General features: G+C 35.8%; 2 protein-coding genes and 1 long non-coding RNA gene across 8 annotated transcripts in view; 1 reads left to right on the top strand and 2 right to left on the bottom strand.

Moving 5' to 3' along the window:
• The window catches only part of LOC128014862 (ras-specific guanine nucleotide-releasing factor RalGPS1), a 113,560-nt gene extending 111,902 nt beyond the window's left edge, over window positions 1–1,658 (bottom strand). For all 5 annotated transcript variants that reach the window (XR_008183717.1, XR_008183716.1, XM_052598548.1 and 2 more), the window contains exon 1: window positions 1,448–1,658. The gene's annotated coding sequence lies outside the window, so the exon portion shown is untranslated. The remainder of the gene's footprint in view (window positions 1–1,447) is intronic.
• A 627-nt stretch (window positions 1,659–2,285) lies between these two features.
• On the bottom strand, window positions 2,286–7,839 carry LOC128014867 (zinc finger and BTB domain-containing protein 43-like). Of its 2 annotated transcripts, XM_052598556.1 has the most exons (3): window positions 7,747–7,839; window positions 5,274–6,580; window positions 2,286–2,499 (listed from the first exon to the last, which is right to left on the bottom strand). In XM_052598556.1, the coding sequence occupies exon 2, from the start codon at window positions 6,556–6,558 to the stop codon at window positions 5,323–5,325; it is 1,236 nt and encodes a 411-aa protein (XP_052454516.1). In that variant the 5' UTR covers window positions 6,559–6,580; window positions 7,747–7,839; the 3' UTR covers window positions 2,286–2,499; window positions 5,274–5,322. The 2 variants fall into 2 exon arrangements, with proteins under 2 accessions (XP_052454516.1, XP_052454515.1); XM_052598555.1 differs by having other exon boundaries at window positions 2,286–6,580.
• A 15,884-nt stretch (window positions 7,840–23,723) lies between these two features.
• LOC128014881 (uncharacterized) lies at window positions 23,724–26,659 on the top strand. Its single transcript, XR_008183724.1, has 2 exons — window positions 23,724–24,220; window positions 26,391–26,659. It is a non-coding gene; the product is annotated as an uncharacterized LOC128014881 (long non-coding RNA).
• Window positions 26,660–27,755: the final 1,096 nt, after the last annotated feature.

Raw genomic sequence — 27,755 nt, 5'->3', positions numbered from 1 at the left:
GGAAGAACATGTTTAGAAATAATGTCAGAATCTCCCTTTTTAAGTGTACTACTATGAACCATTCTAGAAAGAAAAATAATTACATATTGCATGGCATCTGCTCATGGCAATGCTATTCAAGTTTGTCCTGCACGGTCAACTAAACCTGCATTCATGGCAGCTGAAATGCTGAACACTACACCGGTTCCTGAACTGAGGAATGCTCTGGCTCTCAGTCATCAGGAATAACCACCTCGATTCAGCTCAATTCCTTCTCACTTACTCCAAGGTTTATCCTGATCAATTCCACACATCTCACACCGCCTCCACTGCAAGTGCATGAGTTGCATTTCAAGCAGTACAACAGACACTGCATCTCAGCATCTGGGCAAACAATGCCTTTTCCATCAACAGAAAGCTGCTTTGATTCTGAAATGACTCTACAATGGTCCTTTCTTACAAGGGAACTCTTGAACAGACCGACCAGACATATGCTGTTATCATATTTTTTTTACAAATCATTTTCATTCCAAGGGGCATGTGGCATTTGCATCATGTATTAATATTAAAAAACAAATATTTAAACAATATCTCTGAAAACATAAAACAATATCATAAATGTTTATGATATAATACATATAATAAAAAAGTAAAATATGAAATATTATATAATAATGTCATTATTAATAAAAAAATTATACACATTTTATATTTAGATCAATGTATTCATATTATATATATATATATATATATATATATATATATATATATATATATATCTTGCACAAAGTGAATATATTTGCAAGTGAGGATAGTGTGCGGGTCTGCGGGATTTATTTTTCTTTTTACATATATATATTAAAAAAATAACCTTGAAAAATATTTATTTATTTGCATTAATCAGCTTAATAGTATTACTTACAAACATACTTTTTTCTATTATTATTAACTAAATCAACAAAAATTCACAGTAGAAAAGCAATAAAATAAATACTCCTCTACCCTTCTTAAGAAATACCAAGAGATAAAACTGTGGCATTTAACCTTTCAGAGATATTACAGTAATAAAAATAATAACCTTTTATTTATAATGTGCTTTTCTTACGCCCAAAGCAACAGCCAGTAGCACCACACCATATGCAAATAATCACTATATAACTGAATTTACAAAATTATGCAAAACGACATATTACAAAACAAAATATGTCTTTATAATTGCCTCAGAAATATTAACAAACAGCATGTCCATTATAGATAACAGGCACGAGCTGCCGTCTCTCAGGATTTGAGTCTCGTGCGCGCACACGCCTCTCGAAACATATTAACAATCGCCGCGGTCACGCGCACAGGGCTGTAACCTTTCACCTTTACTAACCCGTCTTAATGAATGACATACACAGACTGTTCCTAATCAATAAACCATCGACTCATCCATAAAATCAGTTAAGTCCAAATCTGGTCTGCCTACCTTTTATCTCCGTGCTGTATGATCTTGAATCAATGAGAAGAAACAATCACGTTTTGCCTCCAGTCATCCACTAAACTTCCTCAACTGCGCGTATGATCCAATTCAGTGCGTCAGGCCGTCATGTTTAACACATTTGCGAGAGATGTACACAAATATGGCAGAGATACACAAATATCATACTGCCGAAACATTCATGTGCAGGAAGTGTCAGGTAGGTGCCTTTGATCTAACGGACAGGTCAACTGGCCAATCACGTGCGTCATACACATATTCAACCCCGCCCACCACGGAGCGATAGCCAATCGCGTTGAAGCACCGTGTCTATGTGAATTTGAAGTGGACGCACAGGTGCATCTCAGCAACAATGTCTTCCTCTACTAACATCTAACCAATCTTATTATATTTTTAACTAAATTAAATACTTACAAATCTAAAATAAATATATTTTTATGATGATTTTTAAGTCAACTTTATATAATGACACTCTTTAGGGATAAAAACGAAAGATTTTCTGTATTTAAGTATGTGTCTTCATTTAAGTTGTTTGCATGCATGTATATGTGTGTGTGTGTGTGATATCAAAAATTATATCCAATGTCTGAATAATTGTTGGTTTGACTATATATAAGCAAACAACTGCATATACCTCTCTCCCTCTCTCTCTCTCTCTCTCTCTCTCTCTCTATATGAAAGTAAATTACCATAAATATGTTTTTTTTAATTGCAGTGGCCTATTTGCTCATAGAACCAATGATGCCAGTTGAGACTGCCATCTACTGACTGAAACCTGCAATTAAAAACACAAAATGAATCGTTCTTCTTATAACAACCCAGGATCTCCAGTACAAATAAAACATTTATTGCTAAACACATTTTTATACAAATCTCACACATTTTCACAAAGTTCTTCTATAAGAAGAAAACACAACAGAAGTGTAAGTGGTAATTGGTGCCGTCTGCAAAGAAAGGTTTTGTGATAAACTAGTCGTGCTCTGATAAACAGTCCTGATGAGGTAGTGATCCGTCCAGCATCCTAAAGGTCTGCCTATAAACTAAGAACATTTGGTCACTTTTCATATATATATAAATTCATGGTTGAATTTATTTTCCATAAATATATTTGACTACTGACAGGTGATTTTTAACGATACTGATTACTTAACTTTCACATGTTCTGTTTCTGCCTACATGATTGTCATTTGTTTGTTATGTTTGAGGCATATCGATATTTGCACATTCATAGTTAAAATAACAAACACTTTTTACATACTACAGTACAACTTACCAATAATTGGCGATTGCCGAAACTACATGTTTGAAATCTTTCACTTTCAGATATAATTCAATATTCTAAGAAAAGCCCTATTTTTTTATTTTTGATCTACTGTAAAACTATAATAAAATAAGCTTACATTTTGTTCTAATTAAATTCCATGCACCATCTTAAACTACTGAATACCACAGCGTCTGAGGTATCGTTGTAACTGAGGTTTGCAGTTAATTCACAAACACATCGTAATAGCATGGCACATTCTGTACATCAGATTCAGAAAAGAATACAAGTAAACACCCAGCTGCTTTTCTACAATTGTTTTACAGCCCTTTCACTTTGTTATAGTCTGCTTTTTGTGCTCTTTTGATACTTGCATGAAATGTCTTCGTGAACTAAAATAATAAAAATGTGTTCTCCGATTCATTTCATTAATATTTGATATTTACATGTGGCTGTGCTTTGATATTCCTCTTTTAAATCCACTTTAATTTTACTTTTTTACTTTAAATTAAAAAATGGTATAATGTAAATACAACTGAATTTCACAAACCCATCAAGAAAAAAATGTTATCCCCAAAATATAAAAAAGAAATGCATTCATTAATGGGAATATGAAGTTATATTTTGCATAAAGAAAATAAAACCTTTTTCATTACCAAAACTTTAATTCAAAATTGTGACAGTAAAAAGGATTAATCTAATTACTGTATTAAAGTAATAAGACAATAATGAGAATCCCCATTTAAAACACAGAGAATTACAAACAAACTAAACAGTAAAACTAATTAAAATAGTAAATGTGCTAAAGAAGGATTCAGTATCTTTATGCTTTTTCTTTTTTCTGTGTTTGTGAAATATGACTTGGACTTGTTTTTTGAGAGATTCTCCCATTTAGAGATGACATTTATAATATTTTACAATTATGGCACATTCTAAAAAAACACATACTGAAGAATACTGTTCACAGAAGGAGATGGAAATGTCAATGTCATTTATTAACTCTTTCCTTTCAAAATCCTCCTTATGAATCTGTTGACTTTTAGAGGATGAAATGGATTCGAATAGATTACTGTAGCAGCTGAAACAGGAACCGTTCTCTGTGAAATCCTATTGGAAATGCTCTAGCAACAGAGATCTGAAATAGAATCCAGCTCAACCAAAGCAAATCAAATCCAGCATAATGCTGCATTGGAGAATATTTCTATTTACATAAGATAAACCTTGTTTTAACTCCAAAGCGCTTAGTGAGTCTTTAAACCTGAATATTTTGACAGCATTTGAGGCTCTTGTGTAGAATGTGGTCATATTTGTTCCTTCAGATATACTAATCACATTAAGGACACTGAAGTCAACATAAAATGGCATTTTACTAGAATAACATCTATTAAGAGGAGACATGTTTGACTTCATGTTGACTTTACCTCATTGCATGTGCAGAGACTTCCGGTCAAAAGTTAATAATATTCATTTTTTTTACGTGTTGTTTTAAAGAAGTCTCTACTGTTCACCATGGCTGCATTTATTTGATCAATAATACAGTAAAAAAAAGGATGAAATTATTACAATTTAAAACAACTTTTTTTCATTTGAATATATTTTTAAATGTCATTTTTTACTGTATTTTCAGCATCATTACTCCATTCTTCAGTGTCACATGATCCTTTCTCATATGCTGATTTACTGCTTAGTTATTATCAGTTATTATTGATGCTCAATTACAAGTATTGTTTCTTACGATTTCTGAAGATCATGTGACACTGAAGATGCTGAAATGATGCTGAAAATTCAGCTTTGATCACAAGAATATATTCTATTTTAATATACATTAAAGCTGCAGTAGGTAAATTTTGTAAAAATATATTTTTTTACATATTTGTTAAACCTGTCATTATGTTCTGACAGTAGAATATGAGACAGATAATCTGTGAAAAAATCAAGCTCCTCTGGCTCCTCCCAGTGTCCTATTGCCATTTGCAGAAACAGATCGCTCCCGGTAAGAAACAACCAATCAGAGCTGCGCTCCGTAACTTTGTGTTCAAAATGTAGAAAAATGAACATAATAAGCGAGTACACCATGAATCCATTTTCCAAACCGTGTTTTTAGCTTGTCCTGAATCACTAGGGTGCACCTATAATAAGTGTTTATATTCGGACTATTTTAGATTGCTTCGGGGGCACCGCGGCGGAGTAACCCAGTACCTTTGTGATTCTTCATAGACATAAACAGAGAGAAGTAGTTCCGGCTACGATGTTCTTCCGCAAGACGCAAGCAGTTCTGTTTATTAACCGCTAGAGCGTCAAAAGTTACCGACCGCAGCTTTAAAATAAAAAAAAACTGTTGTTTTAAATCATAATAATATCTCACAATGTTACTAATTTTACTGTATTTTTTTTTTATAAATAAATGCAGCCCTTGGTGAGCAGAAGAAACTTCTTCTAAAAACATAAAAAAAATGTAATTATTCCAAACTTTTGACCAGTAGGTCACACCTGAACAAACCGGACAGAAAGGCTTCAGTTGAAAATTGAGGTGCTTGTTTAGAATAATCTTACACTGGCTAGTTTGGCATTCAGGTGAAGGATGCTTCTAGGCTGAGGTTTCTCAAACGGTCTGGGAGGCCCGTCGGCTCTGATGGGCCCGTGCACACGTGGAGGTATGTCGGTTGAAGCTGTCTCTCCACATGAAGCGTTTGGAGCACAGGCTGCACTCGTAGGGTTTGATGCCCGTGTGGATCTTCATGTGGCCCACCAGGTGATGCTTCATCTTGAAGCTTTTGCCACAAACGGCACATCCGAATGGCCTCAGACCCAGATGCATGCTCATGTGCCGGTCCCTCTGGCTTTTGTGTGTGAAACTTTTACCACACTGGCACGGATAGAGCTTGTAAACCACCGAAGCGAAGCCTGAGTGCGAGGTCTGCTCCTTTAGGCCGCTGTCATCCGGCGTCTCATCTTTAGAAACATCTGAACCTCCTTCGAGCATTGGGTTGGAAAGCTCGTCCGAGGCTTGCGAAAAGCCCTCCACGGAGGTCCCGTAGAAGTCCAAGGGCTCTTCGTAGGTGCAATCTCGATCCAAGCACTCCACCAGTTTCTCATCAAAACTATCCTCTGCTGTGTTGGGATTGTGAGAGTTTTGGTCTGGATCGTTTACGGCGTGCTCGCCGCCAAACACGCCATCGCATGCATCTCGATTCTGCCTTTCTACTTTTACATGCACCTTCTTTCTGTGTCCCATTATGCTCGGCGGCACATAGGCCGGTCTAGAGCACTGGCTTTCTATTGCATCCGAGCCATTTTCACTGCTCGGATCATCTGGAGATGAACAACCAGCGCTTTCTAATGTGCCTGGCCCTTGATCGGCTAGATCTTCTCCTCGACCTGCAGCCTGACCAGCATCCTCATTATCAGTGGCATAACCATCACCTTTTGGAGATGATCCATGCTCCATCCGGTGTTTCTTCCCTACTTCCAGAAGCTCAGTGCATTTGTCTACCACATGCCACATTTGCAGGAAGCTCGCGGCTGTTAAGAAAGCAACCACCTCTCCGGACGGCACCGAAAGCCCTCCCGTGTAGCACGACAACAGGAGCTGCTCGAAAACGCACGGATGCATGACGTCCGGCAGCACCACGCGGGCGCTGTTCTTCAGCAGCACCTGATCGCAGAAGTACGGAGAGCTGGCGGCCAGAACCGCACGGTGGGCGCGAAACTGATGCCCGCCGATGGACACGATGAGGTCACACAGCTGCCCTCTCTGCCGCTGCTGGTTCAGCTTCTTCAGGAGCGAGCAGGAAAAATCCGGGAACTCCACGTGGAAGGAGTTCGCATCGGTCTCCATGTTTACACAGAATCTAAACACTCTAAGAAAAAGGCAGGGTAGATTAGTGTACACTAGTCAAAATCATCTATACTAAATAGTGCACGGGATCGAACGACAATGAGACATGCAAATAACAAAATGCAAATAACTGTATAACTGGAAAGCAAAACATAATCTTCATCGTCTGGTCAAACTCAGAATTTTGGTGCCAATATATCACTTGGTAATATAGCAAATATTCATATTTATCCCACGTGTACAAGCTGAGAAATCACATGTCTGTTGTTGTTAAGTTAACATTTCTAATAATTCCTATGTCATTTCATGGAACCGTGATTTTATGAACATTTTAATACTGAATTTGTACAACAAAGAATTATTGCATAGCTGTGCAGCCAGAACAGCAAAATAAATAACCTTCGCTGTTTTGGCACCAATGTATCCCTTGCTAATATACCAAATATTAATATAACATTTAGGTATGTGTTAAGCCGGAAAATCATACATCTGCTGTTGTTTATACATTTATGTTATGTATTTATGTATATGTATATCAGCCTACATTTCAAGCTATTGTTTAGCTTATCCAATTCACGGTAAATTTTAAAGATTTTCAATACTCACAGCAGTTTTACTCATTTTCAGAATAAACATTTGGACAATAAACAGTTTGTAAATGATAGAATGATTGTAACACGTAGCCTATACTTCACTTTCCAGTTAAACTCTGTATTTTGGTGTCAATACACATAAAACATCATCTAATTTAATAAATGACAACAAATGTGGGCTTCAGCCTGTAACAGACCTCATCATGTAATTAATAAAATAGTTAGGCAGTAAAATAATAATAATAGAATGAACTATATTTGTGAATGTCAGAAAGACCGTGAAAGCTATTTACATTGAAAATTGTACTACGTCTAAATTGTAAAATCGTCTAAATGAAAATAAAGATGAAACAAAATCTTAAAAAAAGATCAACGTTGGTAGTCGGAGGAAACAACTTGTATCTTTTAAACTAGTAAACTGTCAAAATTCACATCAGCGATCAGGCTAACCTGCTGTAGCCTACTGTTAGCATTTCAAGAGACTTGAAATGGATGTAAACAGACGACAGAGACATTTTTGTTCATGAATGAGAAGCGTAAATATTAGTATAGTCTTCTGACTCACTCACGCCGTATAAAAAAATTCCGTATTTACCGTTTTCTGCATCATTTTAGTCCGGTTTTCTGAAAGCTAACCTGCCTCCTCTCTTCCGAGAGCCAGAGCGCTGCGTACAGAGTACGTCATCACGCACGGTCGCGTGGCGCAGAGAGAAATGTAAACAAACACGCCTACTTTCAGACGGGTGCCAGATTGACTTTTTTTTCAGCGCAGCTGTAAAAAAAATAAAAATAAAATAATAATAATAATAATAAGGTGCGAGAAATAAAATTAAATAAAATATTCTATCAACCTTTAATTTATAATTATCTTAAATGTTAGTAAATAGAAAAGTTCAGTGTTTTTACTCATGAGGGGCTTCAGTAAGGTTAAACTCTTAGGAAATCAACCACAGCAAGCCTTATTGTGTTATTTAATTAATCGTTATCATGTTTAGACAGGTTCTTCAAGTTTTGTAGGTTGGTGTGACGTTATTTTAAATAATATAAATGTAATGTATTTTTTTATGCTCAGCAGGTGGCGCTATAGGATAAGCAACAGATAGTTTGGCCCAAAAGTGAACTGGATTTTAAATGTAAAAGGAGAGCAGATCATTAAAGGTGTGATCGATTTAATTTATTGTAATCTATTTCATTGTATTTGCAATATTTCCTGCTGTATTAGTTGTTCTGTGTGATGAAGAGAGTCTTTGTCATGTCAGTCATGCGTCATGACAGCAAAGATCAGAGGATTCTCCAGGTGGACCAGACTCGGTTTTGTTCTCTTTGACGCAGAAAAAGCATCTGTCCATCATCTCATCCATCTGTATATAGACTATAATATGGGAGCTTGAAGAGTGATTGAAACAAATAAAAAAAAAATAGCCTACCAGCAAGTGGAGTTTGCTTGAATGCTCCGTGGAATTAATTACTTTATTTATTTATTAATTTATTATTTTCTATCTGCATGAACCCAGCTCATAAAAAACGTCATCAGAACTTTGGCAAACGTTCTGGCCTGGTTTTCTAAGAACAAACGCTCTTCCAGGAAGGTTCATAGAACGTCGCGTGATCTGGTCTTGACTCATGAGACCGAAACGTTATTAGCGCGTTATTTATTTATTTATTTTCTGAAACGTTTGAGTTGGACGTTCATATAACGGAAACGGTTTTTATGTGAGCCCATACTACATTTTTAAAGAGCGCATATAAAAGTAGCCTAACATTCCCATCATGTTTGCAGAATTATTTCAATGTTCCATAAGCGTTCGCATAAAAGTAGTAGGCTACATCTTATTTGGCAGAAAGCGGAAGAATGCTATTTTCGGTGTAAGACGAATCAAAAAAAAAAAAAAAAAACTAGAAAAATAACAGAGCGCCGTAAAGGATCCTTTGAAACGATTTGCGCTCCGAACCAAGGCGTTTATAATTATAATACATTACAATAGTAGACTATGATTAGAAAAGTTTTCACTTCTCACTTTTCTTATGAAATATAGCATTGTCGTCTAATAAAATCATCCAGCTGTCAGAGTGTTCTAGTTTAACTCATTTCGCTTTCAGATACAGAACGATTGAATCACCTGATAATGCTATCAGAAGCATTGGATATCATTCAGAGTGACCTTAGACTTCATCTTTCTGGATTGAGGAAAAAGGTGACTATATATCAATTAATTTGATATAGGTGCAGATATGTTCATAACTGCTGCCATTAATAAAGCCTTGTGCAATAGTGCTTATGTCATTTGCATCAAAAAGCAAAGTTTTCCTCTTAGACAACAGTGAGATATGAAGAAAAAATGAAGACCTCATGCTCCCCCCACCCCCCAAACAAACTGTGCCCAGACCAGTGTTATTTTAGTATCAATGATGTCCTATTATCCGTTTTGTTTATATATATATATATATATATATATATATATATATATATATATATATATATATAATTTTTTCACCTAATTTTTTTTTATTTGTTGCTTATTATTTTAGAAATTATATTAGTTTTAATTATTTTAATTGTGTTACTTTACTATGTTGCAATAGAAAAACTTCTTAGAAAAATCTTAGCTCCTATTTTTTTTTCCTTTTTTTGTTTTTTGTTGAGCTTTCTACTTTTACTGCACATCAGCTATTTCCTTGTGTTTTTATTTCTGCTAAGGAATTTTAGGAGAAACATCTGAGAAAAAATTCAATTAATCCTCCTGCTGAGCAATAAACTTCTTCTCTGGGAAGCCAGATTCTGTCTCTCAATTGTCAAAGTTGGTTTAGAGATTAATATTATACCAACTTTAACCTTCTCTGAAGCTCAATAGCCATAAAACAATAAAAAATCCCTTCCATCAACTGTAAGAAGTGTCCAGAGGTTTGATTGAGTCGGGAAAAAACCAACAAGATTCAGTCCGTCACTCCTCACCTTCCGCAGAAAATCAATGTGCCATTACACATCCCACTGAATCCATATTCTGATGGACACACTATCAAGGACAGCTGTGACAGAAAACTCAATGGGTTTTCATTATAGATCTCAGGAAGCATAATGATGTATGATTATATTCTACAGGCAATCTCACCCATGCTGTCAGACAATGAGTGAAACACAAACCGCTCACACTAGATCCTGCTGACCCTTAGGTTTGCTTCGCTGAGCAGAACTCAGTCACTAACACTAAATGGAGTATTCATTTGCAATGCAACATGCCACTATTGGGTTGTGATTTGATCAGAAACACTTGTGCATCATGAAGCAGTCATCCAATTTCTCTATGCCCTACGTGTTTCACATTTTAAAAGAAGATTATCGAATCTTTGTTGTTTTATTACTTGTGTTACAAAAAAAAATTAAAGCGAAGTGACGTAAGATGCATGAAACTATCACAGATGTACAGACGCTTAACTGAATTAATGTTTCTCATGTTGTTTTGATCTAAAGGCTTTCACTTAAATGCTTGAAATAAGTTTTGTAGAAAGTTTATTTTTCTGCATATGAATGAAATTCCATACAGGAAAAAAAACACTTTTTAAATGGATAGGATGAAATATTGTTTTACTTCTCTACGCCAAATAAAGTCAGCCAAGTGTATTAAAGAAGCTCATATTCATCCCAGGAGGACTCTGTAGTGACAGATGTCAGTCTGTGCATAGTGTTTGTTTACTAACTGCTGCTGCTTCACATTGAAGCATTTTCGCTTTGTTTCGTTTGTTTAATGTTTTCTTATTTGTATTGTTTTTTTTTTTTTTTTTTTTTTTTTTTTTTAGAAAAACAAGTTGCCAGACATCCCATAAAATTCATAATTATATTTAAACATGAAATCTTTGCTTCCATAAGCAAATAAACTTTTTTGTATTTTTATTGTAATTTGTGTGTGTGTGTGTGTGTGTTCCACTTGTTGGACATTTTTCCCACTCCTAATCATAATGTTTGGACTGTACAGTGGCCACATTTTGACATAATTTTTACTTACATACAATAATCATTATATAAAAATCATCACATCCCAGTTTTTTAACATCTAAAATAATCAAATTTTTACTAAACACAATATTTTTACTTTTTAAAGCTGCGGTCGGTAACTTTTGACGCTCTAGCGGTTAATAAACAGAACTGCTTGCGTCTTGCGGAAGAACATTGTAGCCGGAACTACTTCTCTCTGTTTATGTCTATGAAGAATCACACAGGTACTGGGTTACTCCGCCGCGGTATCCCCGAAGCGATCTAAAATAGTCCGAATATAAACACTTATTATAGGAGCACCCTAGTGATTCAGGACAAGCTAAAAACACGGTTTGGAAAATGGATTCATGGTGTACTCGCTTATTATGTTCATTTTTCTACATTTTGAACACAAAGTTACGGACCGCAGCTCTGATTGGTTGTTTCTTAACGGGAGCGATGAAGTTTCTGCAAATGGCAATAGGACCACTCATTAACAAGTAAAAGTACATCAATATATTTCATTATTATTTATTGATTACTTACAGTTAAGGTTAACTGTTAAAATTTTCTCACCCTTTAATATTTATATTTACTAGAAAATGTTGATAAGAAATACTTTTTACTGTAAGGTAAACAGAATTTGTATTTATTTATTAATTTTTTCTATAGGCTTTTAATGCATTTTTTAATATCAGAACTATAAAAGTGATGATTATTGTTGATGATCATTGTTTGGACTTATATGGATGTATTTTTCACTTTTACTCAAAGGTTTGAGTTGTAAAAAAAAAAAAAAAAAACATAACCTAAAAAACCCCCCACAACATTACAGAGTGCACCTTTAAATCCTCATATACAGAATATTTCTTTCTTTTATGGACACATCTAGCAGACATTCCCCAGACTGCGGTAGCGTCTCAATCAGCTGTACACTCAGAAGTCATCAGGTGTATTTGAGGGCTTAAGCTCAGTTCTGGAGCTAATGGTCTGAGATGGACTCTGCATGCCACGGCGCAGGTGAGACGGATCAAACCCGAGGCCTTAGAGGGGGAACTCACCTGTGTCCACCTGCGGCTCTGGAATCAATAAGTCTGTCATCCCCGCTGATATTGGCCACAGTAATAGCACTGGGCGATTAGGGCCACTTCCCTGGGTATTAACTGCATCTCTCATCCTCAGAGACCCGGGCCAAGCATGGAGAACAAAAGCCTGTTTGATAAGACCCAGGGACCTTGTCTCAGTCACGTAAGCTCAAGCTGGAGATGGGGTTGGGGTCAGGAATTCGGGAAGCTCCGAAATTAAGAAACTCTGAGGCTTTTGGCACAGAGAGAACTTGGATTGAAACCTACTACTTTGGCGAACGCTTCACAGAGTTCAGGTAAGAGGAGACTGACTTGTGGGCAAGATCTTTTCTTCTTTTCTTCATTCTAGAAGCTTCCTCGGTCAGAGGAATCCCAAACCACACTCATTGGAAAAAAATGCTTGTGGTCACATTTTTGCAAAATTATATTGCATTATTAAAAATAAAAGTTCCAAATGGGAGTTTTTTTGCAGTGATGTCAGAGGAACCATTTTGGGTTCCCCGAATAACCTTTGAGTGAACAGTTCTAAAAATAACTTTTTTTTTTTCTTAATGTGAAGATCTTTTTAATAATCTAAAAAAAACGTTTTTCCTATATAAAGAAACTTTAGTGCAATGGAAAGTTTCCAAGGATGTTAAAGATTCTTCATGAAGCCAATGCCGATAAAGAGCTTTGGATTTCACCAAAAAACAAAACTAAACTAAACTAAACTAAAAAAAACTTTTTAAATGGATAAAGGTGAGAAAAAATAAATTAAATAAATACAATTTTACGGTTGTTATTTATGCATCAGAAATGGAGCTGTGATGCAAACTCCAAAATTTATTAGGCTAGTTTACAAATCATAAAAAGAAAACTTTTACAGCAAAATAAAACTTTATTAACCAACATTAATTTAATCTGAACACTTGAATTGCATACATTTTTTTGAATTTTTGCATCCCCATTGAAAAAAAATGACCAAAACCATCCCCTCTATAAAACCCCTTTAACATCCCCTTTAGATTATTAGTGTTGTGAAAAAATTATCATGCAAATGAAATATAAAAGTTTCCGATGATTTGATAATTTATGAACTAAATAACAGCAACTGGCCAATCAGAACGTATTCAGGCTATTAATCACACAAGTAAGAGTGTTTTCCTGAATATCAGCAGGTGTGTGCGATGGTGAATGTGCTATTCATTTTATACAACTGTGCAGACCAACACTGCAGTGTTTTGTTCCTGAATGAATCTGTTTTCAAATCGAGTCAGTCGGTGATTCAATGAACCATTTATGCTTCCAATTGAACTTTTCCCATTGATTGAATGATTCAGTGAATCAATTATTCGAACATGGACTTGCTTCTACCTACTGGCAGTTTTGGTGTCATATTTATCTACTCTGTTATAAACCTAAATCAGCCAAGGTATCAGCATAAAAACACATTTAGCTAAATATTTTTTAATAATTGACAGAAATCTCCCCCATTTCAGGCCCCATTAAGACATTTAAGATGTTTCTCTCTTATTTTATTAAATAAAAATATATTTAAAAATACATTTTAAAATATCATCTTTATTTTTTTCAATCTGACTACTGCCTGGAGCAGATCTGTAGCTAAGATATCTGGACCTGCGAGTCCTGGATCGAGAGGACTAGAGACAGGAACATCTGCTGGGATCTGGAGAGGCCTCACAGGATATTTACTCACGGATATGAAAGATCTGGGGTCATGGGATACAACGCTGGGAAAGAAACACGTATTCACCTGTGAAATCCAAAACAAAAAAAAATCAGTACACTGAATGTGCATGCATATAAAAAAGAAAATAAACACATTTTTGTCTATTATGAAAAAAAAAAAAACATCGGACCTAAACCATAATCCATTCAATACGTATGTCTCACCTGAATTTTCTCTTTCAGCTTGGAGTATGATGAAACAAGCACAAAGGCTGCACTCATCGTCCATTCAACATAAAATAAATCGACACTACTGTTCAGAAGTTGTTGGAGTTTTTTTTTAATACTTTTATTTAGCAATGAAACATTAAATTGTTTTTCAAATAAAAGCTCTTACTTTAATCTTTATATTCATCAAAGAGTTCTGGTTTCCACAAAAATATGAAGCAGCATAACTGGGATACATTTTAAACGTTTAAAAAAAAACATTCAAATAGAAAAGAGTAAAGTAAAGTGTTTTAAAGTACTATAATAATATTTCATTATATTATCAAACAAACAAACAAATAAAATAAAAAATGCAGCCTTGGTGAGCAAGAAGAAACTTCTTTCAAAAACATTAAATTCAATAATATCATAAAACTTTGTTGTTGTTGTTGTTAAAGTAACAGGAACAATGTACAATGGCCACTGACTTACATACATTTCATCACACAACACAAAAACATACACATTAAAATACATTTTAATATTGTAATATTTTATCATGGCAGTTTGTGTATTGTCTTGAAATATCAAATAATAATTTTTTGTGCAAATTCTAAAGAACTAAATTTTTTCCATGTTTACTCTTCTATTTTCTTTTTTCTTTTACTAACAATATTTTGCTTTAAATCAACATGATTTTTTTTTTTTTACTGTATGGTCAGATAACCTACAAATTATCAGGTTTTTATTGTAGCATAAAAAAAAAGAATCAAACAATCATCGCAAGCATTTTGTACAGTGTTAATAAGACAAGGGTTCAGGGTTCACCTGTCGAGCTAGAGTCACATCTCAGAATGAAGCACATAAAGAGACATGTTGTGTCTGACCTGAAGCAGAAGAGTGAAAAACAAGGAGTCAAACAGCAGCCAAACAAAAGCAATCATCTTTTGATTAAAGCTAAGCATCCCCACCTGCCACCGCCGCGTCTTTCATCTAGATTCCAGAGCTCAGCGTCTGACCCCGGTTTGTGTCTGTTATTTCCGGACAAGAGTACACAGAATCCTGGGATTGTTGTCTTTGCCCCCAGTGCAGCGGCGGCTGGACGCAAACGTGACTCAGGCCTGAAGAACTCACCTTTCATTAAACCAGCAGAGCAACAGGAAACACATCACAGGTCAGAAACACAGCCCAAATCAAACATATCGCTTATTCCTAAGAACAAAAGAACTGTTAAGGAGAGCAAACTCAGGCTAATGGGTAAAAAAGAAAGAAAGAAAGTATTTCTTTTCTGTAATAAAATAAATTCAAAACATTGCTGTATCATGGTTTCACTCATTTAAACTTTTAAAAAATGCCAAAAGGTATGACCATATTAAAATGTATTTATTTGCACAATATATAAAAAGTTATGATGATCTCATAAAATAGCATACATTTATTTATTTATTTATTATTATTTTTTTTTAATTTATTTATTTTATAGCTGGAAGGCTAATAATTGTCAGGTTGTCCTTTATATAAGAACATACGTAATTAAATATTATTTAATGAAACGTAAGCCTATTTATGTTTTTAAATAAATGCCACAAAATGAAAATTAAAAAATTATTTTCAACACAAACTCTAAAAATAGGCAGCAATACAATAACAATAAAAAATAACAACCTCAGTTTATATATTTAATTATAAATGACGACATTTTAATAGATAAATTGTGGACCTCAAGTGTATTATATACATACATATACACATACATATATATATATATATATATATATATATATATATATATATATATATATATATATATATATATATATATATATATATATATATATATAACTTAATAAACTTAAGAAATATAATAACTTAAAATAACTTAATAAACAACACACTCATACATATATTTACATACAAAATAAAGTTATTATTAGTAGTATTCATAGTAGTAATAGTCATAGTAGCAGACTATATTCTATAGCAAGTAAACATTCACCAAAAAACATTTTGTTAAATCTGTGCAAGTAACAGGTGTTTGTTAGTCAGCATGATTGTCTAAAGGTCTGAATCGAACAGTTTAGTTCTTTGGTGGAAACCACAGCAGCATTTCATGTGAACATGTCTGTCGCTGTAGGAGGGTGGAGAAGTTTAGGATAATATTTACTCAGACTCTCCACGCAGTTACCAGTTTAATTGAATTAAGCAGAAGTTTTAGTTGAGGATGAGGAGGTCAGGAGGCCAGTGCTGTCATGCTGAATTAGTCTAAAACTGGGAAAAGAGACTTTAGCATATCATGATTCAGGCATAATGTCTGGATATGTTTTAGTCTTTTCTGAAATGATGAATTTTCTTTAAATGACACATTTTTCTCTTCGACCAAGTCACATTCATTTGTTAACAAACGCAGTAACCATGCTTGACTGAGTTATCAGTCATAATTCTCAATCATTATCTTTTATCTGTATTGCTTTTCCTCAAACGAAAGAATGTTTTCTTTATCCAAGCTTGCAATAATCCCAGAAGCATATAATGCATGTTTTAATAAGAGTTTGTATTCGACCCGGTCCCGGCATGCTCTGTCCCCTGGAGTATCTTGATCTGGATTTCTGTGTCGACCGGTTCTGTCTGAGGAGATTCTTAGTGAGATTTGGAGAAATGCAAACCATGTGCATGGATGCTGATATCACAAAACCACAGGCTTTGTGTCTCTCATTCTCTCACATACAGCTCACCTGGAATCATGGCAGTCTTTCAGTTTGTTTTCTGACTTTCTTTTCTCTTGTTTTAAGTTGACAAATAACTTTATCCATTAGCGGATATATATATATATAAATGAATGGATATCTATGGTTCAGAAAAGCACTTTTATCAGTGTTTGTAGGTGTCTTACTAAAGGACTAGAAGCTCGAACCCTCCATGTTGTGTATCAACAGTCAACAGTTGTTTTTCCACTGCGAGATCCAGATCCTTCTTTTATTGCTGAATGCTCTTTAGACCTCAGGTGTTCATCTCACAACTTTTTGCTGCCTTGATTCTTCTTCTCTCTCCCCAACTAATAACAAACCAATCAATACATAGAGCACATTTAATGTCTTCATTCTTCTGCGCTGCCTTGGGAGCCGACCTTTGCCGGCTTGACCCACAAGTGCCTTAAGTGAAAAAGTAGTTTGGTATTGCGGCATGGCCTTTGAGTTGATTTGGGAAAGGTTGGCCGATATCATAAGAATTCACAACAGTTTTTCCTCCACAAATCGTTGTTAATACGTTTTTCGATGATCTTTCCCCTGAAGAGCGCCTGATTGAACCGTCCGCACCTCTCTGATGGCTATTGATATTCTACTGCTGAGCTGAGAGAATTAATGAATCTCACACAGGTTAGATGATCTGCCCGTTTCCCTACGTTATCACTGGCAGAACGGTTGCTTTTTGATAATGTCATCCTGTGGCCTGTCTGTGAACTATTGATTTCACTGTTCAATTTTTCCGTCAGTCAAACAGCAACTAAACAAAGTAACTCATGAAAGTTAGAAGTGGAAAAATGAAAGCAACCACAACAACTCTTCCTAAAGAGGCTAATTGTCACACATTTTGGTATTTTTAATGCATTTGTCTTGCAACATTCCTCATTTTCATTTAGTTTAGGTAAATTGATGTACTGAAATAAAATGCATAGACGTATATTTATGAAAATATATATATATAAAAAAACTACAGCTATTTTTTTTTTATTAAAATTAAAACAGAAAAAATAAAAACTAATTCAAAACATTAATACAAACTATAATAGTATTAGAATATCAGTGAACTAAAACAACTAAAATAAATCTGCTTTCTGTTAAGTTCTTAGAGATGGTTAACTAGTTAATAGAGGTTTTAATCCTTTGCCTTCACTGCCACTTTTCAGAGCGCCCTTCACAATGCACGCTTCCTAATTCTTCCTAGTTCAGAGTATGGAGTGTGAATCATTTGAACCAGTTTGGGTGTTCGAGAGGGATCGCGATTCGCGAATCATTTCAGTCAGTTTCGGGAGTTCGGAGCAGCTTCGCGGATCATTTGAATCAGTTCGAGAAATCGGAGCGGGTTCGCGAATCATTGAGTCAGTTTGGGGATCGCAAATCATTTGAATCAATTCGGGAGTTCGGAGCGGCTTCCCGGATCATTTGAATCAATTCGAGAGTTCGTATATGGTTCGCGAATCATTTGAATTAGTTCGGGAGTTCGGAATGGGATCGCGAAACATTTGAGTCAGTTCGGGAGTTCAAAGCGGATTCGCGAATCATTTGAATCAGTTCTGGAGTTCGTAGCGGGTTCGCGAATCATTTGAGTCAGTTTGGGGATCGCAAATTATTTGAATCAGTTCGGGAGTTCGGAGCGTGATTCATTTGAGTCAGTTCGGGAGTTCGGAGCTGGTTCGCGAATCGTTTGAGTCAGTTTGGATGTTTGAATGCAGTAATGCAGTAGTCAGTAGCTCTTAGGGTAAGGCTCTAAGGGTATTTTTTCAAAATCCTTTTGCACATTTTATTTATGTTCAATAGTTCTTTCTAGCTCAAGCAAATCCACAAACTAATAAAAGGATTTATTATTAAGGTTGCCTGTTGACTGCTGTATATAAAAGCCCTTTAATATAGTTGTTGTTACCTTAAGTGATGAGGGGAATCATCAAAAATTCTATTATTTTGGCTATAATAGAGTACGGGCACCCCTTTTGGGCCACTTAAAGCACTGCTCATACTAATGGGACATTTGAGGACAATCAAACAAATCAAGTCTACTTTGTTTATGTAGCACTTTTAACAATACAGATTGCGTACAGCACTGTACAGCATTAATTAGGAAAGCAGTGTGTCAATAATGCAAAATGACAATAGTAAACGCTAATTTTTCAGTTAAAGGCAGTTCATCATTGGATTCAGTGATGTCATCATCCAGCTCAGTTCAGTTTAAATAGTATCCTTGCAATCAAGTCAACGATATTTCTGGAAATGAAGTGTCTCCAACTAAGCAATCCAGAGGCGACAGCGGCAAGGAACCAAAACTCCATCAGTGACAGAATGGAGAAAGTTGGGGGGCCAGTTCTCCTCTTACCAGACGAAACCAGCAGTTCAATTCCAGGCTGCAGCAGAGTCAGATTGTGAAGAAGAATCATCTGTTTCCTGTGATCTTGTCCCGGTGGCTGTCTGAGACAAGGTCTTTACAGGGGATCTGTATCTGGGGCCCATCTAGTTGTCCTGGTCTACGCTGACTTTCAGGCTGTAGAGGTCCTTTCTAGGTGCTGATCCACCATCTGGTCTGGATATGTACTGGATCTGGTGGCTATGTGACGTCGGAATAAGAGAGTAACAGAATAATATTAGTGTAGATGCCATTCTTTTAATGGTGTAGCAAGTACATCGGGTGTTATGGGATTTTAAAATCTATATGATGTTTAATAGGTAGCCAGTGCAGTGTTGACAGAACTGTGCTAATATGGTCATACTTCCTGGTTCTAGTAAGAACTCTAGCTGCTGCACCTAAGTTCTTAACTGATGATGAAGAATTGACAGAGCAGCCATCATTGCTTAGACAGTGTTCTAGGTTAATACATGCAGAGTTTTTAAGTCCTATAATTAACACCTCTTTTTTTCTCTCCAGAATTTAGCAGTAAGAAATGATCCAGTTTTTTTATATCGACAATGCATTCCATTGGTTTTTCAAATTGGCATGTTTTGCTAGGCCACAAATAAATATAGAGCTGAGTATCATCAGCATAACTATGAACGCTAACACTGTGTTTCCTGATGATATTCCCCAAGTGTAACATGAAAAGCATGAAGAGTAACGGCCCTAGTACTGAGCCCTGAGGTACTCCATACTGCACTTGTGATCGATATGATACCTCTTCATTTACTGCTATGAGTTGATGGTCATATAAGTATGATTTGAACCATGCTATTGCACTTCCATTAATGCCAACAAAGTTTTCTAGTCTCTTCAAAAGAATGTTGTGGTCAGTAGTTTCGAACGCAGTGCTAAGATCCAATAGCGCTAAAAGAGAGATACTGTACAACCACGATCAGATGATAATAGCAGGTCATTTTTAACTCTAAGGAGAGCAGTCTCAGGACTACAGTACGGTCTAAATCCTACCTGGAAATCCTCACAGATACCATTTTTTGTCTAGGAAGGAATATAATTGTGAGGATACTACCTTTACTAGTATTTTGGACAGAAAGGGAGATTTGAGATTGGTCTGTAATCAACTAGTTCTTTTGGGTCAAGTTGTGTTTTTTTGATGAGAGGCCTAATAATAGCCAGTTTGAAAGTTTTGGGGTCATATCCTTATGAAAATTATGAATTAATAATAGTCAGAAGGGGATCTATAATTTCTGTAAGCACCTCTTTTAGGAACTTAGATGGAATAGGGTCTAACATACATGTTGTTGGTTTAGATTATTAAACAAGTTTATAAAATTTTTCCTCTCCTATAGCAGAGAATGAGGGGAATTGTTCCTCGGGCCAAGAGTGGGAGTGCTAGTGCATGCCAGGGCCAGTCGTGTTTCCACTGTCATATCTGGTGCTTGATCGTGCCTCGTCAGTGGTTCCTCAGGGCCAATGGCCCGGGTTTTTGGGCCAAAGCGGACCAGCTGGGGCTAAAGGAGTGGTTATGTACAAAGGCAGAGTTTCTCCGCGTCTGGAGAGCATCAGGGCCGTGGATCATTTCATAAGGCTAAGCTATAACACCAGCATTTAAAAACTTTTTAAAATAAGTTGAGCTCAAAACTCAGTTAGCAAATGTTTGAAAAAACTTGATCCGATGTGGATTATATTTAGCATACAAGGCAGAAATATTTATAAGTGATGCAAAAGACTATGCATGCTAACGTTACCATAGTAAACATGGTAAATGCGATCATTTGAAGAAATCAGACGTCAGCTTCATATTCTCTATCACAACCGTGTATTTATTCAATAACATATTTTATCTGTCATAAGTCTTGTCTCGAGAGTTTAGCTCCACGTAGCCTATAACATAAAAATACAATAATTTTTGTTTTTGTTCGGGAGCTTTTATAAAAATATATAAATTTATCATTCTCTCTAAATGTGATATATATAGGATTAGGTTACTGTGACTACAAATAAACAGACTCGACTGAATAGCAGGCTATGTTCATTACGCTTTATTTCTATGTGCCTAATTTTCAATCCTGATAAATTAATTATGATCAATGTATCACTTATTATAGCAAACAAACGGACGCTTTTATCAGGTTCGTTTTGTGATTGCTCTAGTTCCAGTGACTTATTTCTTATTAGTTTTATGATACCTTCTCTTTGTTGGTGAATCTGTCACACCCAGGGGCGGCTATGCTTTGACTAAGCCACACCCCTTCTCAACTTCCACCTCGAGGAGGTCCCCAAAGCCAACCCAATGGCCAAACAACACGAGAACAAGTAAGTGGTAAAACAATCTTTATTTAAATATTTAAAAATAGCTTGGGGAATAGGGAAAGGGCAATTAAAACTAAACTCTGACTCGGCCCTCCAGATGGGCTATGGCCGGGAAGAGGTCAGGGAGCAAGGGGGCCACGGGGATCCGGGGCGTGGGACTCGGGGCCCGGCCAGAGTCTTAGGTATCCGTAGCGCCCTCCTTCTTCCTCCTCTTCGCTGAATACAACTCACGGTAAGTACTGGTTCACACAGTTCGTTCTCGGGGTGCTCACTCTCTTTCTCTTCCTCCACAGGCAACGGCTGGGACGCAAAGGCACAGTTAATTCGGCTTGGTTTTGCTCTCACCTCTTCGCTGATTGCAGCTCACAGTAAGTACTGGTTCACACAGTTCGTTCCTTGGGTGCTCACTCGCTTTCTCTTTCTCCACAGGCAGCGGCGTAAGTACAGGTTTCCTCGGTCTCTCCTCGTGTTACCCACTCTCTCCTTTTCTCTCCACAGGTATCAACTTGGGCACAATAGCACAGTTAGTTTGCTTTGAATGGCTCTCACCTCTGGGCTGGACACAGCGTACTGTAAGTACAGGTTTCGCTCTATTTCTCCTCGCGTTATCCACTCTCTCTCCTCCTCTCTACAGGTATCAACTTGGACACAAAACACAGTTACTCTGCTTTGGATGGCTTTCACCCCTCTTCGCTCTATTCCTCCTCGTGTTATTCACTCTCTCTCCTTTTCTCTCCACAGGTATCAACTTGGGCACAATAGCACAGTTAGTTTGCTTTGAATGACTCTCACCTCTGGGCTGAGCACAGCGTACTGTAAGTACAGGTTTCCTCTGTTTCTCCTTGTGTTACTCACTCTCTCTTTCCTTTTCTCTCCACAGGTATCAGATTGGACACAAAGCACAGTTAGTTTGCTTTGAATAGCTCCCACCTCTGGGCTGAACACAGCGTACCGTGCTATCTCCGGAGATCTGAAGCACGCTCACAACATATACTGTACTGAACTAGGCTAGAACCAGCAGTCTCCTTGTCCTCCCGCGACGGAGTGCGTGAAGGCGGGGGTTTATCTGACAGGACACACGGCAATACACAGCAACCCACAGCAATATACAGCACCACGTCAAAATTATAGGTTTTCACAGCACGAAGACTCACCCACCACACTCAGTGTACGAAAAGGACACCCGTCTTCCTTCACTTCGCTTGGTTCGGATCTGGCGATGGAATATGCGGCCTAGCTAGTGATGTCGTCGTTGTGACTACTTCAATAAGTATTCCTTCGGCTCTCCCACCACGCTATATTAGGGGTAGGGCCGCCCTCCTCCTCCTGGGGAGATCTACACAACGCCAGGTCAATATACAGGGCACTTTCGGCTTGCTCTTAGTACTCACATCAATGCCGCTTCCAATCCCCTTTCTCACGTCGTCTCAATTCGCCGTATAATCCGTTCACTTCTCAACCTTTAAGGTTCGCGATGTCTTCACAATCATACAATTCCAGCCTGAGGGAGAGAGAGAGAGTTAGACAGCCACCAGCAGCGCACCAAGACGGGCACGACACAGTGCTTCACACACACCAGAAAGAGCTCCCAGACTGTGAAATAACTTGGCCTTAAGTACTGCCTTGTCCAGCGTATCCTCCAATCACCAACCGCTGTCCCTAACTAGGCACAGGTGCATCGAATTCCCTGATTTTCCCTCTTACGGCGCTACCGGAAGTTCCGGTGTTCTGTTTTTCTGTGTTTCCCGAATTTTGGTTCCGCCCCTAAAGATCGTCACCTTGTGACAAAATGATGAGGTTTCATGACGTTGTTGTTGAGGCGTGTAAAGGGCAGGTTTTAGTGAAGCGCAGCGGGGCTTCTGGCCTGACGGTGGAAACACAGCGCTATTTTGGCCTCATGAAACATGTTGTCTAACCCCAGTAGAGTTCAGAATTGTGCTTGCAAGTTCACACCTCTTTAATGTTATTTTTAGTGATTTCCAACTGGTGAAGTCGAACATCATTAGCGCCAGCGTGAATAACAATCTTACTGTATTTGCGTTTAGCATTAGCCAGCAATTTTACATTTGCCAAGATGTCAGGCACAGTGGCTCCCGGTAAACATTGGACTATGGTGGCTGGTGTCTCTATTTTCATATTCCGTACAATAGAATCACCAATAACTAGAGCACTTTGATCAGGTTTATGAGTGGGTGCGTCATTGTGGGGGGAGAATGTGTTTAATGTTTTGATCGGGACAGAAGAGCGGTGTTTGACCCGCGTCTATGCCGCCTCACAGTCACCCAGTTGACCTGCTCCAGAGGCATTGTAACCATATGTATATTCTGTCCTGAATAATGGGACATTTGAGGACAGTCAAACACTCTAAAGCCAAAAGCTAGTTCTATTCTTCACCTTTGCCTTCTAAATGAACCCAAGAAGCCCTTCTGAGTTCCCCGCTGATCCTGGTGCTCTCATCCAGCTCACAGACTCATTACAGGAGAGAAGGGATTTCTGGACACTGCCCTGGCAACCCGGAATGGGAATGTGCATGAGAGCGAGACAGCGAGACTGAGAAGGAGTGGAGGGGGTCTGCGGTGAGGAGCCGCTTAAACGCCACCCACGGACCGTCCATATGCTTCTGTCGTGAGGAACTCCAGGAACGCAGCAGAAAAATGCCTGGAATTCCTGATGGGAATCTGATCAAGCTTACAGCTGGAAAGTGGAAGGTAACTTTTCCACTTTATGATTTATTACATAAGCAATATCAAAGCGAAATGAGTCAAAGGCAACATTCCGGTCCATTTGGATGTTACAAAGAAAGAATTTTTTTTTTTTAAGTCAAATTGTGATTATAAAGTAAATTAAAACAAATTGGTGATTTTTTGGGGGAAGTTTTCTGTCCCTTTTTGATTTGATCTTTAAAGAAAAAAAAAGTTGAAAGAAAAAAAAGTATAATGAAATAAAACTTATTAAAAAAGGTGATTCTTTAGGGGAACTTTGGATGTGCCTTTGGATGTTTTTAAAGAAAAAATAAATAAATGAATCAATGAATGCATGTTTGAAAGAAAGCATGAATTAATAAATTAATAAAAAAGGTGATTAAATAAATTAGGTGATTTTTTAAGAGACCATTTCTGTTACTTTGGATCATTTGTTTTTAAGTAATAAAAATGTATTATATATGTATATATTAATTGATTTTAAATGAAGAAAAAAATGAAATAAAAATAAAATAAAAATAAATGAAATTAAATAAATAAAACAAATGAATGTATTATTTTCCACATCAAAACATGCAGCACAATAAATAAATAAGCCTTGTATTTGAGCTTCCTTGTTATATGTTGCAATGCTTCTAAACACTAAAGACTTTTTTTCTTTATTTTATTTTTTTGGTGTGATGATGACATGAAGCATTTCAATAATCTTTCTATAACTTCCTTAACTAATAAAATGGGATCAACCCTAAAGCATGTTTGTTTCTGAATACTTGCGTACAGTAAAATCCACCTGCTGCCTTTGTGCTAAATAATGTATAGTCAAAAGAGCTGCCGTATCTCTCAGCAAAAACCATCTGATGACAAGCTGCATTAACAAATGTCCTTTAAACTGATGTTATGTGATGATAAGACACAAGTGCTGCTGATGTGTGTCACTATTAAAGTTGACTGCAGATTGATTGTATCCTACAGGCATGATTCTTTATGGATCTGAGGACAGGAGACTAAAACAGATTGTCTGGTGCCATCTAACGGTTTATTATAAAGTAGTTTTTGAATATTTAATATAATGTTTGTCAGATTAACAATTCACATTCATTTAAAATGCATTAATATGTTGCACAAACAACATGTAAAAGACAAACATGACTATAATGTCTATGTTCTTTATAGCAAAGGAACACAAGATTTGAGAAGGCACTATTGAACACCAAAAAGAGCATGACTGAAGCAAATGAAGCCTGGGCTCATGAATATTAATCAGCTCAATTAGCTGTTACTCCACTGGCTGTCTGACTCCTTCATCATTACATTAACTCTGATGGTAATAATTACAAGATCTCGGATTACACAGCCGACAGTAAATTACAGCAATTTATATTCTTATATGTTGAGAAGCTGAATATTTTATTAAATATGGCTATGATAAATATAAAATGTATAATAAATTGGTAAGATAAATATATTTTAGAAAACAGAAATGAAATATTTCAAATATATTTTATATTTGATGAAACATTTTATATAAAATAACTAATTTTACACAAAAATTAATTTTTAATTATTTTTTTTTTAAAAGTCCCTCTCTCTTTCTCTTTCTCTCTCTATATATTGTGACCACTTTACATTTTTCTACAAAAGATATGTAAATATGTAAAGTTAAAAAATCCTTTACATATTTACATTTATAGATTTGTGTCTATATATGTGCAGCACAAATAAAGAAATATAAAAATAACTTTATACATATATATATATTATATATAGTATCTATACACAATATTTGGCACTGCTGATTTACAAATTACCATTATAAAAGCAAAAGATGTATAGCTTCAAGGAACAAAAATAAAACCAAATAAAATAAAAATGTACTTTACTTGTGTCAACAACAAAAATAAAGATACAAAAATCTTTAAAAAGCTTTAAAAACTACACACAGTATATCTAAAGCATCTAAAAGTTAATAAAAAAAATCTTGTGACAACTTTATATTGTAGAAATCATACAAGATTTATAGCTTCAGAAAAAAACACTTTATATATTTACATATATATATATATATATATATATATATATATATATATATATATATATATGTATATATATATATGTGTGTGTGTGTGTTCAACACAAATTAAACAGATATTTTGCACATTGATTGTGTTGTTGGCAGGTGTGTTATTGTGGCGTGATGTCGTGCCTGAGGCTGCAGTTTATTCACACAGAGGGAAGAAGAGGACAAAGATCTGCCATCATCATCATCACATCTGAACAGATGAGCTTCATCTGACGTCTAATGACTCACAGCAGCTGCTGTCGCCGCGTCCGGGCCTCTGGGTTACTCTCAGATAATAATAATACAGATGAAGAAACTTTAGTCTATTTACCTTACCTTACCTTGTTCACTGTGTGTGAGTTTCAATAAATCTCAGTAAAGTCTCAGTGTGTTCACTATGAAGTCAAACATTTCTCACCAAATTCTTCCAGCAAATGATCTGAGCTGCTATTATTTTAGCATTGTTAAAATATATTATAGTTTTATATACCTTTTTTATAATTATTATTCTATTTTCTTTTTAATTTTCGTTAAAGTTTTAGAAATTTAGTTGTCTGTCTTTTATTTTAAATATTTGTTTATATATATTTTTTATTAATTTTAACTAAATGAAAATAAAAAGTGTTGCCTTGGCAAATAGATTAAATAAAATAAGATTAAGTACTAAATTATGAAAACAAATTGACTAAAATTATAAATAAATAAACAGAAGCTAAACTAGTATTTAAAAAAAAAAATAATAATAAAAGCACAGAACAGAATTACCAAAACATGAACATATTAAAATCAAAACTGAAAATATAAAAATATAAAATATGTTTAAAACTACTCACGAACAAAAATTCCACTAAGTAATAAAAAAATAAGACTTATACAAACATAAAAATAGAAATATGAAGTAGAAATGTATATATATATATATATATATATATATATATATATATATATATATATATATATATATATATATATATACACACACACACACACACACAAATATGACAAAAGCACATAAAATTACTAAAATACAAAATAAATTAATAAAACGTAATAAATAAAAACCTAAAAGCAAACGATCACTCCATCAGATTGCATCATGGGAAAGAGTGTGTTTCAGATTTACTAAGAAATCTCATTATGAACTCAAACATTTCTTAGTTGTCTCACTTGTTTCTATTCTATTTCTCCTGAGAAATTGCACAAGAACTTACATACAAGAAAAATGAAACTAAAAAACAACAGGTGAAAAATAACTTAAGTTAAAGCATCTAAAGCATATACTTTTTCTTGGACACTCACAAAAAAACCTGAAACCTGAAAGTATCCAATCACACCATTAGATTGCATCATGAGAACATAAACATCTCAGAGCATCTCCTCTTTCACAGTTTAGGCGGCCCACATCATGCTGTCAAATCATGCTGCCGAAAGCACTTATCAAATGCATGAACTCTCCAAATCATCTATGGCTATAAAAGTGTA

The sequence above is a fragment of the Carassius gibelio genome, chromosome A5, assembly GCF_023724105.1.
Source record: "Carassius gibelio isolate Cgi1373 ecotype wild population from Czech Republic chromosome A5, carGib1.2-hapl.c, whole genome shotgun sequence".
Lineage (NCBI taxonomy): Eukaryota > Metazoa > Chordata > Actinopteri > Cypriniformes > Cyprinidae > Carassius > Carassius gibelio.
The sequence above is the reverse complement of the archived record's forward strand: the minus strand, read 5'-3'. Positions and strand labels throughout refer to the sequence as shown.